The sequence below is a fragment of the Bombina bombina genome, chromosome 4 (genome assembly GCF_027579735.1).
Source record: "Bombina bombina isolate aBomBom1 chromosome 4, aBomBom1.pri, whole genome shotgun sequence".
NCBI lineage: Eukaryota > Metazoa > Chordata > Amphibia > Anura > Bombinatoridae > Bombina > Bombina bombina.
Window position 1 is genome coordinate 402,351,312 of NC_069502.1, and position 17,306 is coordinate 402,368,617.

The following is a 17,306-nucleotide window of genomic DNA, read 5'->3' on the forward strand; positions in this document are numbered from 1 at the left end:
CAAAGTTAATACACACGTTGTAAAATATTCATAAAATACATTTAAAATCATATGGTGTCTATGCTCTAACTTTGATCAACATTTTTTAAAGATAATCATTACATTCATTTTAAATTAATGAAATACATACACCATTATATTGTTGATTAAAAATAATATTTAAATTTCAAAAATTAAATTTATACATAATAATGTATATCACATGTAAACAATATATGTATGCTGAACATAAATGTAATATTTCATGTCCATTCAAATACCTCTATATCAACTATAATATGTATTCCTTTTTCTGATTGTGATCCCTAAATATCTAATTAAGAACTAAATATGACTAATGTATGTAAGCTACTAATATTCTACAGTCTTCACTAGCATGCATTGGTACACCAACCTGGACAATGCATGGTCTTTGAAAGTCAATTCAGGGGTAAACAGTTGATCTTCAATAGGTGTCTTATTCATCAGTTCATTAAATAGAGGACTGGGAAATACCATCTACAAAATAGAAAATCATCTAAGTGTCTCCAATAGGATGTCTCCACAGCCTTATTCTATCAAATAGTTTGCACTTACCATGTGAACATGTCTTTGTATGGTTTTCAAGGTCAGCAGAATTTAAATATGCCAGACATGATCCCATTGGTATACTTCAATTTCAATCTTGGCTTTTTCCCCACTGTCAGTCTTGGAAATCTTCACTGTCAGGCTTCAAATTGTTCCCTTTCAGTCTTTATATTAAGTCATCTCCCTAATGTAAGAAATTATATATAAAGATTTCATACAAGTGTGTGAATCAGTTCTGTACCCCTCTCCCACCCCCCATTTCATAATAAATATCTATCACTAGCTTACTAAGCCTGTGTATGAACCTGTGTTATTTTCTATCAAGTGTGAAGATGAGTCATATTGAGCAGAACAAACCTCTGTGTGACATTGAACCATAGTCATTCTAGAGTATCCCTTTCTGATTATGTACATAAGTAATGTGTAAACAAAGTTATATTTTTAAAAATTTATGCCATATTATGTATTTGTGTACAAATCATGCCAGCAACAGTCCATACATTTCTACTTACCATCTGATGTCCTCTATAAAAACCAGGTGGCAAAGACTCGCTATAGGACCCAATGCCCAGAGCATCACCTATATTATGAGAAATAAATATTATTATAACATTTTATCAATACTAACATGTTTGCACAATTCTCTACTTGTCATTTCCCTAGAGTTCACATCTATTGAAAATACTCCAGTGTAACTTCTATTATTTACCGTCTAAAGTGGCGGTTGATGACGTCTGCTCTGACATCAAGTCCCTCGTCCTGGAATTCCCCCTCTAGAACAGGATCATCCTCCTCATCTCTGAGGAGGTCTCTGTCCACCGGGACGGCCTGCAGCATCCCAGCCCGCTGTGCAATATTATGCAGGACGCTACAGGCTACAACGATCTTAGCCACCTTCTTTGGGTTGTACTGGAGTGCTCCTCCAGAACGGTCCAGGCACCTGAATCTCATCTTCAGGAGCCCGAACATCCTTTCAACCACCGCCCTGGTTCTCTTATGAGCCCTATTGTAGCGCTCCTCAGACACATCAGTTGGGCTACGCAAGGGGGTAATGAGCCAAGGCCGGCTCATGTACCCAGAATCACCTATAAATTTAGAACAGAACATAATTCAAACAGAATACTTAAACTAGTATATTGTTGTATAAATATATTTTTTAAAAACCATAATCCATATTAAAAGTTGTCACAAACATAAAAAAAAAAAAAAAATTATATCTAAATCTGTATCTAGCCATTTCATCGAAGACATGCTACATATGCGTATTTCTCCTAAACCAAACCTTGTGTAAAATGCTAACTACATGTTTACATTGCATTCTCTATATGAACACTTAAGGTAAGACATGCTACATATCTGCATTTCAATAAAACTAGACATTAGCAGAAATAGACAATGACAGGGTTAAATTGAATGAGATAATATCTTGCCATTTCATCTAAGACATGCTACATATGCGTATTTCTCCTAAACCAAACCTTGTGTAAAATGCTAACTACATGTTTACATTGCATTCTCTATATGAACACTTAAGGTAAGACATGCTACATATCTGCATTTCAATAAAACTAGACATTAGCAGAAATAGACAATGACAGGGTTAAATTGAATGAGATAATATCTTGCCATTTCATCTAAGACATGCTACATATGCGTATTTCTCCTAAACCAAACCTTGTGTAAAATGCTAACTACATGTTTACATTGCATTCTCTATATGAACACTTAAGGTAAGACATGCTACATATCTGCATTTCAATAAAAATAGACATTAGCAGAAAAATAAAATGACAGGGTTAAATTGCATGAGATAATATATTGCCATTTCATCTAAGACATGCTACATATGCGTATTTCTCCTAAACCAAACCTTGTGTAAAATGCTAACTACATGTTTACATTGCATTCTCTATATGAACACTTAAGGTAAGACATGCTACATATCTGCATTTCAATAAAAATAGACATTAGCAGAAAAATAAAATGACAGGGTTAAATTGCATGAGATAATATATTGCCATTTCATCTAAGACATGCTACATATGCGTATTTCTCCTAAACCAAACCTTGTGTAAAATGCTAACTACATGTTTACATTGCATTCTCTATATGAACACTTAAGGTAAGACATGCTACATATCTGCTTTTCAATAAAAATAGACATTAGCAGAAAAATACAATGACAGGGTTAAATTGCATGAGATAATATGTTGCCATTTCATCTAAGACATGCTACATATGCGTATTTCTCCTAAACCAAACCTTGTGTAAAATGCTAACTACATGTTTACATTGCATTCTCTATATGAACACTTAAGGTAAGACATGCTACATATCTGCATTTCAATAAAAATAGACATTAGCAGAAAAAGACAATGACAGGGTTAAATTGCATGAGATAATATCTTGCCATTTCATCTAAGACATGCTACATATGCGTATTTCTCCTAAAACAAACCTTGTGTAAAATGCTAACTACATGTTTACATTGCATTCTCTATCTGAACACTTAAGGTAAGACATGCTACATATCTGCATTTCAATAAAAATAGACATTAGCGTCGGTAAATAACAAATGGTTAAATTTAATCCTATAGCTGAACATGACGCTAACAGTTAAAAAATACAGGGGCAATTGTCAAAATAATTAACCATGTTGTGCACAAATACTCACCAACGAGATAACCAGGGGGCATTTGTCTTTCCTCAAACTGTCTCCACAGGGACGACAGAGAGAGGATGCGGGCATCATGACAAGCACCTCCAAAATTCGCATACACATGCATAATCCTCATCCGTGCGTCACAAACATACTGCACGTTGAGGCTATGAAAATGTTTGCGATTTCTGAAGGGCAAGTCATCAATTGGAGCACGCAGCGCAATGTGGGTACAATCAATGGCTCCCAAGACATTGGGCAATTGAGCAATATCAAAGAATTCCCGCTTCAGGCGCCTCCAATCACCATCATTCTGTGGGAATCCTATGTATTGCTTACTGATACGTACCATGGCGTTCAGAAAGTTATCAAACACCCCAGAGAATGTACCTTGAGCCAGGCCATGCATGTACAGTTCTCCGGATTGAAAACTCCCGGAGGCCAGGACGTATAGACAGCTTAGCATCTTACTCATGGGGGGAACAGCAGTCCTTATTTGTATACGTGGCTCCAAATGAGGTTTAAGAAGCTCGTAAAGGCCAATGAGCTGTTCGCGATCGAGCCGATACTTATCAAAAACCTCAAAGTCACTCATGTTTTCCAAGGTGGGTCTCACCCTGTAGACACGAGGACCTCGAACCAGACGACCCCTTCGTCTCGGTCTGAGCCGCCGAGGCTGCCTGATTCGACCAACAGCTAGTTCGCCAATAGCACCACCAGCAGCGTCTACCATGTCATCGTCATCCATCTTTCAAAACAGCGTAACAAGGTAAGCACTTGATCTGATGTGGATCACAAGTGATGCATTGGCCATGTTGTTTGGGGGATTTATAGTACAATTAGTCCAATGGTAGTGAGTTTGTAATGATTGCTGATTGTATTCACCTGTTTGTATGTGAGCGGCGCGAATGCTTTCACAGTGGGCGTTTATTTGTTGTTTGCTGAAATGTTAGTTTCAAACAATGATTCTCAATGTGAAAGTGTCAAATATCACACATACAGTGCATGTTTGTAATGTTTGTTCATATGCGTAATCAATATTTCCTAAACGCGATGTTATAGTAACAAGCACACGTCCAGGCTAACATGAATGAAAGTGCATAGTTGTGTATAATGTGCATCGAATGTGATCGATCAATGTTGCTGCAATATTGTTTGTAAATGATAAAGGAACATCTGCCATCTGTAGGATTGTATATATAAGTTATTGCCGAGCTGTCAATATTGTATGCGTCCCTTTAAAATCGCAATAATAATTCAGAACTTCCCGTCTGCCATCTGTAGTATTGTATATATAAGTGATTGCCGAGCTGTCAATATTGTACGCGTCCCTTTAAAATCGCAATAATAATTCCGAACTTCCCGTCTGCCATCTGTAGTATTGTATATATAAGTGATTGCCGAGCTGTAAAATATTGTACGCGTCCCTTTAAAATCGCAATAATAATTCCGAAATTCCCGTCTGCCATCTGTAGTATTGTATATATAAGTGATTGCCGAGCTGTCAATATTGTATGCGTCCCTTTCAAATGGCACTAATACTGAATAACTTCCGGCTGTCATCTGTAGTATTGTATATATAAGTGATTGCCGAGATGTGAATATTGTACGCGTCCCTTTCAAATCGCACTAATACTGAATAACTTCCGGCTGTCATCTGTAGTATTGTATATATAAGTGATTGCCGAGATGTGAATATTGTACGCGTCCCTTTAAAATCGCAATAATAATTCCGAAATTCCCGTCTGCCATCTGTAGTATTGTATATATAAGTGATTGCCGAGCTGTCAATATTGTATGCGTCCCTTTCAAATGGCACTAATACTGAATAACTTCCGGCTGTCATCTGTAGTATTGTATATATAAGTGATTGCCGAGATGTGAATATTGTACGCGTCCCTTTAAAATCGCAATAATAATTCCGAACTTCCCGTCTGTCATCTGTAGTATTATATATATAAGTGATTTTCGATCTGACGATATTGTATGCGTCCCATAAAAATTGCACGAATACTGAATAACTTCCGGCTGCCATCTGTAGTATTATATATATAATTGATGTGCGATCTGACAATATTTCTGAATTGTCCCATTGAAATCTCCATAATAATGCTGTTCAAAAGTGTGTTTTACGTATATGTTGTATTGTAGTATTGAGTGTTAAAGTTCCTAAAGGGGCGGTACAGTGGTGAATCTGTGATGTGTATGGTTGAATCTTGTAATGACGTCATGATATTATTAACCTGCCTATGTAGTTGTGAAATCCTCATTGTGTTGTTGTATTGTGCTACATTGTTATTGTGTGCTGAATAAAATCTAAATGTGTGCTTTGTGGTTGCGTGATGGGTGATGCGTGTTATGTACATGTACGTATATATTGTGATTGTGTCCCACATATGCTGACTTCTATATAGCGGTCTGGCATTGTTGTTCCTTCCCATAAAGTGACATCTGTAATCTGGTGTAATGATGTTCTTGTTGTAGGTAATTCCTAATGGTTTCTGGTGATGGAATCATGATGTTAAAAGTACAGTAAAATCCATATGTTGTGTTTTGTGATTCCTCGAGAGAATGTAATGTGTTTTTCCCCCATCATTTGAATGCACATGTATGAGTGAATGTTAAAAGTAATGTATGTGCATCCATGAGTGATCATGTGTTAAGCCTATGTAGATATGCAGTTGCTGCAAGCATATGAGTTGAATAACAGAAATGCAATAATAAAGGTAAATGAGAGATGTTTCCCATTGTGTAGTGTTTGTGAATCCAGAAATGTGTATTGAATTTTATTTTAATTGTAAATGTAATTTTATTGAAATAATAATGTGTTACTAGTGATGGGGATTTGTAGTTGATGTAATCTAAAAGTGTTAAAAATATTTATGGTGTGGTGAATATTTAATATTAAAAAACATAAATCCACCATAGGGAAATAGTCATTTCTTGATCTATTTATCATAGCTGTGTCTAACGCATAAAAGCATGTATTTTCTAGCGCTGGTATTTGGAGTTTTTCCGTCTACGCTATTTGCGTGCGTTAGGGAAATGAGGGTTTCGCGTGCACGAGCACGTCTTCCCAATAGAAGTCAATGGAGGCTCCAAAGATTTCTATATTTTTTTTTCTAAGACTGGTTTTCCTCGTAAAGTGAGTGACGTCATGAGCTTGTGTGAAAAAGTAACTAAATCGTGTTCTTTTTGTAATAAATAAATATTTTGTGTATGTAATGTGGTGTATATTGTTTGTATGCATCGATGAGTGTATGTTTGTGATAATGTTATTCGTTAGATGTAGGTATATGAGGGTCTTTTCCCGTATGTCCATGTAAGTCAATGGGAAAATGGATTTGTGTGGATTTTTTTCAAACACCCGAGATCTCGCAACTTTAATCCTTTGTATTTTAAAGAAAAAATAACAATTCCGAAAAATAAAGATAGTGTTGTGTTTGTATGAGTGTAAGTGTACTTTGTGTAATATTTGTTTTGTGATTCGTGGATGTTTTTTTGTGCGGTATATGTTTACTACTGGGTCTGAGGTGGCGGTAGAAAGTTGAGCGTTAGGTGTATTTTGAGTCGCGGTAAATAAACTCTAAATACCGGAGTGCGTAAAAAACCCGCGTTAGGAGCCTCTAACGCTGGTTTTGACGGCTACCGCCGAACTCTAAATCTAGGCCTAAGAGTTTCCTATACACCTTATCATCATCAAGTTGTTTTTTGATTTCATCAATATAATATTCCCTGTCCAGCACAACTACCGCCCCACCCTTATCAGCTCTTTTCAGAATAATATCAGATTAATTCTGAAGATTTTGCAAAGTTACAAAATATTTATCAGAAACATTTGTTTTTTATGCTTATAAATCTTATCAGTATTTCTATATTTCTCTGTTCTGATTTGTAATTTTACTAAAAATCATGTTGTACAAGTGATGCAAATGTTTCTATACTGTGGTTAATAGAACTAGGAATAAAGAGACTTTTCTTTTTTAGCCCCAGCTGTTTTAAATGGATCGCAAGACTCTCAGACATAGGGACTGATTTATTTTCACAGCTCATGGTTTTAAGTTTTAAAGTTCTCAAAAACCTAAACAAGTCCTTTTGTAACTGAAAAAAAATTACAGTTCTTTTCCAGGCAAAAAGAAAACCCTTTGTTTAAAAGTTCGAGTTCATCCTCAGATAGAGTATACTTAGAGATATTGATAACATTCACCTAGAATACGAGTTTTGAGCGCTATAGGGAAAGTAAAGAACGCCACAAAAGTGGCGTTATTTAATTCCCTATAGCGCTGCCATTACAAGTTTAAAAAAACACTCGCCTAGATTACGAGTCTTGCGTTAGCCTTAAAAAGCAGCATTGAGAGGCCCCAACGCTGCTTTTTAACGCCCGCTGGTATTACGAGTCTTGAAATGACAGGCTCACCGCTCACTTTTTTGGCCAGACTCGAAAATACCACAAATCCACTTACGTCAATTGCGTATCCTATTTTTTCAATGGGATTTTCCTAACACCGGTATTACGAGTCTTCCAAAAAGTGAGCGGTAGACCCTCTCCTATCAAGCCTTGTACCACATTTTGAAGTCAGTAGTAAAGAGTTTTATGGGCTAACGCTGTAGCATAAAACTCTTAACTAAAGTGCTAAAAAGTACACTAACACCCATAAACTACCTATTAACCCCAAAACTGAGGCCCCCCGCATTGCAAACACTAAAATAAAATTTTTAACCCCTAATCTGCCGAACCGGACATCGCCACCGCTATAATAAATATATTAACCCCTAAACCGCCGCACTCCCGCATCGCAAACACTAGTTAAATTGTATTAACCCCTAATCTGCCGTCCCTAATATCGCCGGCACCTACCTACATTTATTAACCCTTAATCTTCCACCCACAACGTCGCTGCAACTATATTAAATGTATTAACCCCTAAATATAAGTCTAACCCCCCCTAACTTAAATATAATTTAAATAAATCTAAATAAAATTAACTAAATTATTCCTATTTAAAACTAAATACTTACCTATAAAATAAAGCCTAAGCTAGCTACAATATAACTAATAGTTACATTGTAGCTATCTCAGGGTTTATTTTTATTTTACAGGCAAGTTTGTATTTATTTTAACTAGGTACAATAATTATTAAATAGTTATTAACTATTTAATAGCTACCTAGTTAAAATAAATAAAAAATTGCCTGTAAAATAAAACCTAACCTAAGTTACAATTACACCTAACACTACACTATAATTAAATAAATTAAATAAACTAAATACAATTAAATACAATTAAATACAATTATCTAAAGTATGGAAAAAACAAACACTAAATTACAGAAAATAATAAAATAATTACAAGTTTTTTAAACTAATTACACCTAATCTAATCCCCCTAATAAAATAAAAAAAGCCCCCCAAAATAATAAAAAGCCCTACCCTATACTAAATTACAAATAGCCTTTAAAAGGGCCTTTTGCGGGGCAATGCCCCAAAGTAATCAGCTCTTTTACCTGTAAAAAAAGTACAATACCCCCCAACATTAAAACCCACCACCCACACACCCAACCCTACTCTAAAACCCACCCAATCCCCCTTAATAAAACCTAACACTAACCCCACTGTGGACATTAGACAGAACACAGCCTCAGAGTGCTGTCTGAAATAGTCACAAGTTAAAGCAGCACCAGAAGTACTAGTGGGCAGGTGGGTACCCAGGGCAACAGGGGAACAGCAGGATAATGTACCTATTTAGTAGTGACAAAAGATACAAATACAGTAGTGAATTGTTGAAGTTACAAAATTAGATTCCACAACAACTTTCAACGATAATTTGATGGCTACTCCTTCATAATTGTACCTAAAGCATGGCTGCCTGGCTGTTGGCTGTCACCAACTTAAAGAGAATAAAGCAACATTGACAATAGAAGTATATTGGAAAGTTGTTTAAAAATGTATGGTCTATCTGAATCATGAATGAAAAATGTTGTGTTTCATGTACATCCAGCATGTATGTATTTCCACTGAATGTTTTTTTGTTTCTGTTTGAACACTTATCACTTAATACAAGGAAGGCAACAAATTAATGTCAATAAAATAAAACAAAAACAAAACACGGCCAGGTAGGTCCGTCATATCCATTTAGTCTACTAAGGGTTAGATTACAAGTGTCAAGCTAATGATTGTGCACAAATGATAACCATTATCACTTGACTGCACTAAAATTAGCGCGTAATTGTGATATCACAAGTCCATGGTAAAGTGTGTTAAACAGATAAGCGTTAGCGCAGCCAACTTCTTTTGAGCGCAACATATACTTTAAATGGTTATCCTGACTGCACTAAATAGAGCTCATTTTAAAAGCTGAAAGTTATAGATTGAGCTTGAGCGCAAGCCAAAATAGCGCTAGAAGAATTAGCGCAGCCTGAGACCTTAAGTAAAGTGTAAGGCAAAAAATAAAAGTTTCACAAAACACATCAAATCCATATTACAATAAAGTATTACACTAACATATATTCATATTAAACATTATATATATATATATATATATATATTTATTAATTTATTAACAGGGATTGAAAGGATATGGTATATATATATATATATATATATATACATATATATACATACACGGTATACATACTGTATGTGTACATATATATGTGTATGTATGTACTGTATATTCAGTATGTGTGCATATACATATATTTTATGACCCTCTATGATAAAAAATGTTTTTACAAATGCTTTTAACATATTAAATAGCACACCTTCATATTTCTCCTAATGGCTTTCGCGCACATGAAGATTTTTTTAATTCCTATCAAGTTTAGTGCACATGCATGTGCGCTATACCCGACAGAAGTTACAGTATATATTTAGGTGCATAATGTATTTATTTTTAGTGCAGATGTAGGATTTTTTTTTACTCCTGTAAGGTTTTGCGCACATGTATGTGCGCTAAACCCAACAGGAGTTATAGTAAGGTGCATAATGTATTTATTTCATATATAATATTAAAAATATATTATAATTATCATAAAATATTATTTCACATTATAACAATGTTCTCTATGTAAAATAACTTTGAAGTATATTTAATAGACAGTTTTTTATGTCATGCTTTTACCTTTATATGTACAGTTCTGAAAATAGACATCACTAATATTCTTCTTGTTGCTGTAAACATGAGCAGAACATTCAGTAAATTCCTGTACAAAAAGAAAATAAAATCATCATGGTGAAAAGACACTTAGGCACCCATTTATCAAAGTGTCAACATGCAATTCAGGTGTTATCACGCATCAAAATACATGAAAACTTTACACTTTAATTTATGAAAATGTCAACCCTATTAATAATAATGTGAACATCAATACTGTATATCAATGTGAATATACTGAAGGCTTGGTTGATTTAGGAGTTTTCTGTTTTTCCACCCATTCTTAGCCTAATCTGATCTTTTATATATATCACACCTTTTTGTCTTATGTTCACATCTACAACCAGGCCTACGGCTATATTGTGGAGCGCTAATTATGGCTCACGTTCATGCGTTAACTGTGCTCGATTTTGGATTGTTGCTTGCATCGGATAATGCACTAATACATTTAAAAATGTTTTTACTCGTGCAAAAAAAAGCCAAATTTAAAATCTCGCAATTAAGTTAATGTATTGCTTGCATCGGATAATGCACTAATACATTTAAAAATGTTTTTACTCGTGCAAAAAAAAGCCAAATTTAAAATCTCGCAATTAAGTTAATGTATTCCCTTAAAGACTTCAATGGAGCGTGAAAAATGGGGGAAAAATGTGCACCCTTGCTAAATTAGCAAATGTGCTATGGGATTAACCCTGTCTCCACACTGACTTGGGCGCTGTACGAGTTAGTTTAAGCCCTGGTGGCAAATAGCGAGATAAGGATCCCTGCAAGTACAGCAACGGATGCGTTGTGTATATATGACATACACCAGATTGACTAAAATGCGATATCCCAAGGGATTATCCCTTTCTCCATACTAACTCAATATTTGCTCAGGTGCTGTAAAACGTTAGTGTAAACCATTGCGGCCAATAGTGAGATAGGGATTTCTGTTAATCACAGCAACTGGTGCTTTTTGCATATATTACACACGACATAGATTAAAGTGTGATACTGATATAATTGAACCGAGTATTGTGACTCACTCAACAGAGGGCAGGCATCTGTATTTTTATGTCTTTTAAATGATTTTAATGTGTGTCTTAGTTTTTAATTATCAATATTAAAAGTTAAATTTTATTTTAAGTCCACCCCCCTTCTCACCACTTTCCCCCTCCTATTGTTTGGTATAATCCTCCACTATATACATTACAAGTGTGCCATAAAGTACTTCTTTCTTTCTATTTTCACTCTAGTGTTTTGTCCGTACTAGTCACTGCCTTTTGCAGTTACTCAGGTTTTCTGCTTTAGGCAGTGACGACTCTAGGAACAATATATAGGGGTGGGGGGCACATAAGATACCACAGTCAAAACTGGGGGGGCACTAATAATTTTTACCACTAAATTATACCACTGAAAAAACCTAAACATATATAAATAAGATTCCAAAATACAGAGTAATGCGGTATGCAAAGATTCCTTTTTTTTGTACTAACCTAATACTTAAAAGTCAAGCTTTCGAGAGATTTCCTTTCTTCCTCAGGTATTGCTTCAGACCTGGGAAAGAGAGGAAAACTCTCAAAAGTTTTTCTTTATGGTTTAAAGCAATTTCAGCAAACACCAGGGCTCTGTAAATCAGGGTTCTTCCAACTTTTTATCCCCAAGACCCAGTGCCATGATACCACATACCTTTGTGACCCTATTTTTGTCTTTGGTCTAAAAACACACACACACACACACACTCACCCTCTGCCACCCCCGATATCGCCTCCACCTAAATTGTGGATAACATGGTGAATACCCACAGACTTTAAATGATCAAGGACTTAAGGTAGATGTGTAGCTGAGCGTTGCATATAGATAAGTCTGCTGCTGCTGAATCATGAAGTGTAACTGTCACTAGCAGACATGTTTCATCCAGGGAGCACATAAAACTAAGAGATAAGTTATTATAAAATGCAGAGCTTCCCACAAACCCCGCTGTTGGGAATTGATAACAAGTAATACTATGAATCTAGCCTACCAGAAGCTATGTTGTATTCAGGTGTTTAGGGCGTTAGTTATATGGTATACATTTTATCCATGTATTTATACTGATTCGGATCCCTGTAATATGGTTACTATAAGCCCCTTTTTAAAGTAAAACCTCAACTCACAGTATATACAAATAGCGTGGTAAATACAATCCTAGAAGCAAACATGTTAACTGACAGGGCGAATTATAACAATAAACTTAAAAAAGAAAAGACATAAACAAGTCGGCTGTCTTACAAAGCCATGCAGCCCTGTTCTGGTAAATAGTATTGTGGGTCAGCCTACCCCAGACCGCCCCTGAACTTGCAAGGGTTCCATACCGGGAGATATGCCTTAGGTCATGTAAGGCACTACAATTCAGCAAACTAATAAAACTCAGAGTCCGGCTCATGGAACTCACATAAATGCTGCCAACAAATTTATTTCTCTGTAGCTTAGTGAGGAATTGCGGATCTTGTCATGATGTCCAGATTGCTCACTGCGTAGTAAAGGCTCTAGATTAGAAACATCGTGATCACTACTGAGCTGCATCTTTGACCAGGAATTCAATCGCACTCCTATAGCTGGTTGAAAGTCTCTCTAAGCATTGCCAGTCTTTATTGCAGACATGTTAGGGTGCGTAGCTTTCGAGTGTACAGAATCAGGGGGCCGTCTTTAGAAATTTTGATTGCAGTCATGTCTTCCTCAATCCCCACTCCGACCGGCCGCTTCGAAGCAGGAGCCGAGTGAATAGGTGCAAAGTCGGGAATGACGTCAGGCTGCCGGGGCAATGTAGAAAGGCCTCCACTGGTCGCATCTGCCATCTTGTCCTCTTCCAGTAGGTAAGTAACCAGGTGGGGTGAGTTGTTGAGATCCCCCACTGGTGTGTCAAGCAAGCCCTCCTGGCTGAGAGATAGGTGTTGGGAAAGGATATTGAACTGGGCGCCCATGTGGAGTCCCAGCATAGCTAATGTGTCTATAATTAGAGAGTCAATCCTTTCAGCTGAGTGGGGAATCAGGGCTGCCCTCGAAGGATGAGCCATAGGTTAAAGTCTGGGAACTAGGTGCTATTGGGTCTTAGTTTTTAAAGACTCTGATGGTAATGGTAAAGGTAGTTGGCTCTTCACTATCGGGGGAATCACTATATCTCTGCTTTCACAGCCTCAATGGCTGCGTTCACGCCTCTCCACAAGTAACTCTTATTTTCCAGAACAGGAGAAAGGGGCAGCAAATACTGGATAATGAGAAATATGACCAGTGTCTCAACAGCGTTCTGCAATGTGAGCGTTCCTTACAAACAAAGAATGTGTGGAGGTTAGAGGTGATCCACAAATTGTCCGGTTCTCGGGAGACTACCTAGGTTCCACTGCCACAATTGTTACATAAATTAGGCTTGGGGACACCACATATGTTGTCAGCAATGTCCATTATGTGATCTTACATCTAATTTGCCATCTGAAATTATATTTTAGGGCTATTTAGTGACTTTTGTTGTTATTAAAGCAGGAGCTCCTAATACCTGCGTCTGTTCGGCTCCACAGTTGGCTCCGCCCCCCCTAAATTAAACTATTAACCCCTACACCTACCCCTAAACCTAACCCTAACATCCCCTTATCTTATATCTTTGAGCCCTTATAACTTTTTTGTGCAATATTTTTTAAGAATAGTTTTTATTAGGTGTTATTATGAGTGTAAGCTGAAATCAGCCAATAGGATGAGAGGTACTGAAATTCTATTGGCGATTCAAATCAGCCAATAGAATTTCAGTAGCTCTCATCCTACTGGCTGATTTGAACAGCCAATAGGATTTCAGTAGCTCTCATCCTATTGGCTGATTTGAATTTCCAAAATCAAATCAGCCAATAGGAATGCAAGGGACGCATTGAAGATTCAGTATACCGTGGCGGCTGTATGAAGAGGATGCTCCGTGCAGGATGTCTTCAGGATGGACCCGCTCCGTGATGCCTGGATGAAGATAGAATATGCCATCTGGATGAAGATAGAAGACGCCGCCTGGATGGATGAAAACCTCGCCGCCTGGATGAAAACTTCTCACCGCCTGGATGTCCGGACTTCAGAAACTGTAAGTGGATCGTCAGGGGTTAGTATCGAGTTTTTTAAAACTTTTTTTTGAGTGTTTTTTTTTTTTAGATTAGGGTTTGGGCTTGTCTTAAAAGAGCTAAATGCCATTTTAAGGGCAAGAAAAAGAGCTAAATGCCCTTTTATTAAGGGAAATGTCCATGCAAATGCCCTTTTCAGGGCAATGGGTAGCTTAGGATTTTGTTAGAGTTGGGTTTTTTATTTTGGGGGTTGGTTGGGTGGTGGGTTTTACTGTTGGGGGGTCTTTGTATTTTTTTCAGGGAAAAGAGCTTATTTCTTTAGGGCAATGCCCTACAAAAGGCCCTTTTAAGGGCTATTGGTAGTTTATTGTAGGCTAGGGTTTTTTTATTTTGGGGGGGCTTTTTTATTTTATAGGGCTTTTAGATTAGGTGTAATTGTTTTTATTTTGGATAATTTCGTTTGTTATTTTTCGTAATTTACTTTTAATTTTTTTTAGTAGTGTTAGATCTTTTTAATGAGTGATTTAATTTATTTAATTGATAGTTCTTTTAATTTTAGTATAATAGTAATGTTAGTTTATTTTATAGTTTAAACATAGGTTTTTTTTAATTTCACAGGTAAGTTTTTATTTATTTTAATATACGGATCTTGTAATTTTAATTTAAAGTTTAGGGGTTAATAGTTTAATTTAGTTTTTTGCAATGTGGGGGGCTGTTGGCTTAGTGGTTAATAGGTTTATTTAGTGGCAGTGATGTGGGAGGCCAGAGATTTAGGGGTTAATAACTTTATTTAGTGGCGGCGATGTCGGGGAGCGGTAGAATAGGGGTTAATAGCTTTATTATAGCAGTTCTATCCAGGGTTCTGAACCACACTAGATTTTGACTGGAGATGGGATTGGGGGGAGGGAGGGGAGTGCTCTTACATATGTATAAATGTAGGTATTTTTGGCTTTTTGGTGTTTGTCTGCAGAAGAGAATTGTGGTCCCAAAATGTCACATAATTTAAAAATCTAAGGCTTATGTTGCTGATTCAATACCAATGAGTGCATAATTTGAGACTGGCTATATATAAAAAAAATATGTTAATACCTAGAGTTTAGGTAATCAATCAAATGTTAAAAAGCAAGGGCATTCCAAACTTATACTGGCATCACCCTGGGTGCTTTGCATGACATCATCAATTATATCACTAGTGACATCATCTATGACATCATCAATGGCATCCCTGGAGACATAACCCATGACATCATCCTACAGATCAATGACATCACATATCACATCATCAGTGACATCAGTGGTGACATAACCCATGATGATATCCTACACTTACTGCATTACTATGGTATCTCAGATTACATTGTACCATTTTGTTTATAACATAAACCTATGATGTAATCAATGGTACCACCTTATACAGCAATGTTTAGAAATGTATGCATTTTTCCTTTAGACAAAAAAAGCATGTAGTGAGACATTTTATTATGTTGTTTGTATTGACTTGTGTAAAATGTGTTAACTGAGAGCTGAGAGGGCAAGAAGGGACTATGTATGATAGGTGTAAAAAGGTCAGGAGGATGCTCTGTTTGAGGGAAGGAGAAAAATGATGTAGGAGCTAAGGTGAGCCTCAGAAAAGTAAGCAAATGTTGTTGTACAAGGTACAGAAGAGGAGGCATACATGTGAGGAATTCGGGCAAGAAAGGATAAAGAAGGTGTTTCTCAGAGCGGTTTGAGGATGAGAGGACTGATGTGTATGAGAGACAAAAATTAGAGGGTGAGAAAGGGATGTTTTTAATGTGATAAAGGGATAGGATGAGGAGGACTCTGAGTCCTATTGGATGAATTTCAAATCAGGAAATTCTTTTGATTTGAAATTCCTCCAATAGGATGAGTTTTTTTAAAATCAGCCAATAAGAAGAAAATAACTGTCAGAAATTCCCTAATAAAAAGGGGAAAATAGCTACAAAGAGCCATTCTGTTGCGGGGAACATCAAGAAGAGGAGCCCAGAAAAAGAGCCTAGAAGAGGAGCACATAAGAGGAGCCAAACTGTAACATATGCTGTTTCCAAACTACATTATTCCACCTTAACTAATACAGATCCACCTCCTAAGTGACATCATCATCTTACTTAAAGGGACACTGAACCCAATTTTTTTCTTTTGTAATTAAGAAAGAGCATGCAATTTTAAGCAACTTTCTAATTTACTCCTATTATCAAGGAGGCATCTAAGCTTTTTTTTTGGTTTCAGTAGTCTGGACAGCACTTTTTTATTGGTGGATGAATTTATCCACCAATCAGCAAGGACAACCCAGGTTGTTCACCAAAAATGGGCTGGCATCTAAACTTACATTCTTGCATTTCAAATAAAGATACCAAGAGAATGAAGAAAATTTGATAATATGAGTAAATTAGAAAGTTGCTTAAAATTTCATGCTCAATCTGAATCACGAAAGAATATTTTTGGGTACAGTGTCCCTTTAAACCTGCTCTCATTTCACTACTTTGCTTGATCAATCAAGCTGGTTGTGTCAGAATAGCTCTCACTATAATTTTGAGCTATATTTTCAAAATACCTTTGTTATTAACCTGTAGACAATTTAATTGTTTCTATCTGCAAGAATATAATTACAAAAATCCAAACCAGGAATTAAACTGCTACAAAAACTTGCATTTATTGCTAACAACCATCTTTCTTTATCCTGTTTTCTACACATTATCATTGGACAACTGTTTGCTGTCAAACATCCTTTGCAACCAGGAGCTACCTTTTGCATATTCAGTGACACCTGTTGCAGTTAACCCCTTAATGACCACAGCACTTTTCCATTTTCTGTCCGTTTGGGACCAAGGCTATTTTTACATTTCTGCTGTGTTTG

The 17,306-nt window shown here is 36.4% G+C and overlaps 1 protein-coding gene across 1 annotated transcript in view; it reads right to left on the reverse strand.

The window, feature by feature from the left end:
• Positions 1 to 17,306, reverse strand: part of LOC128656335 (kininogen-1) — a 386,172-nt gene that overhangs the window by 264,282 nt on the left and 104,584 nt on the right. Inside the window, exon 3 of the mRNA XM_053710185.1 lies at positions 10,347 to 10,428. Coding sequence (XP_053566160.1) covers positions 10,347 to 10,428 — 82 coding nt within the window. The remainder of the gene's footprint in view (positions 1 to 10,346; positions 10,429 to 17,306) is intronic.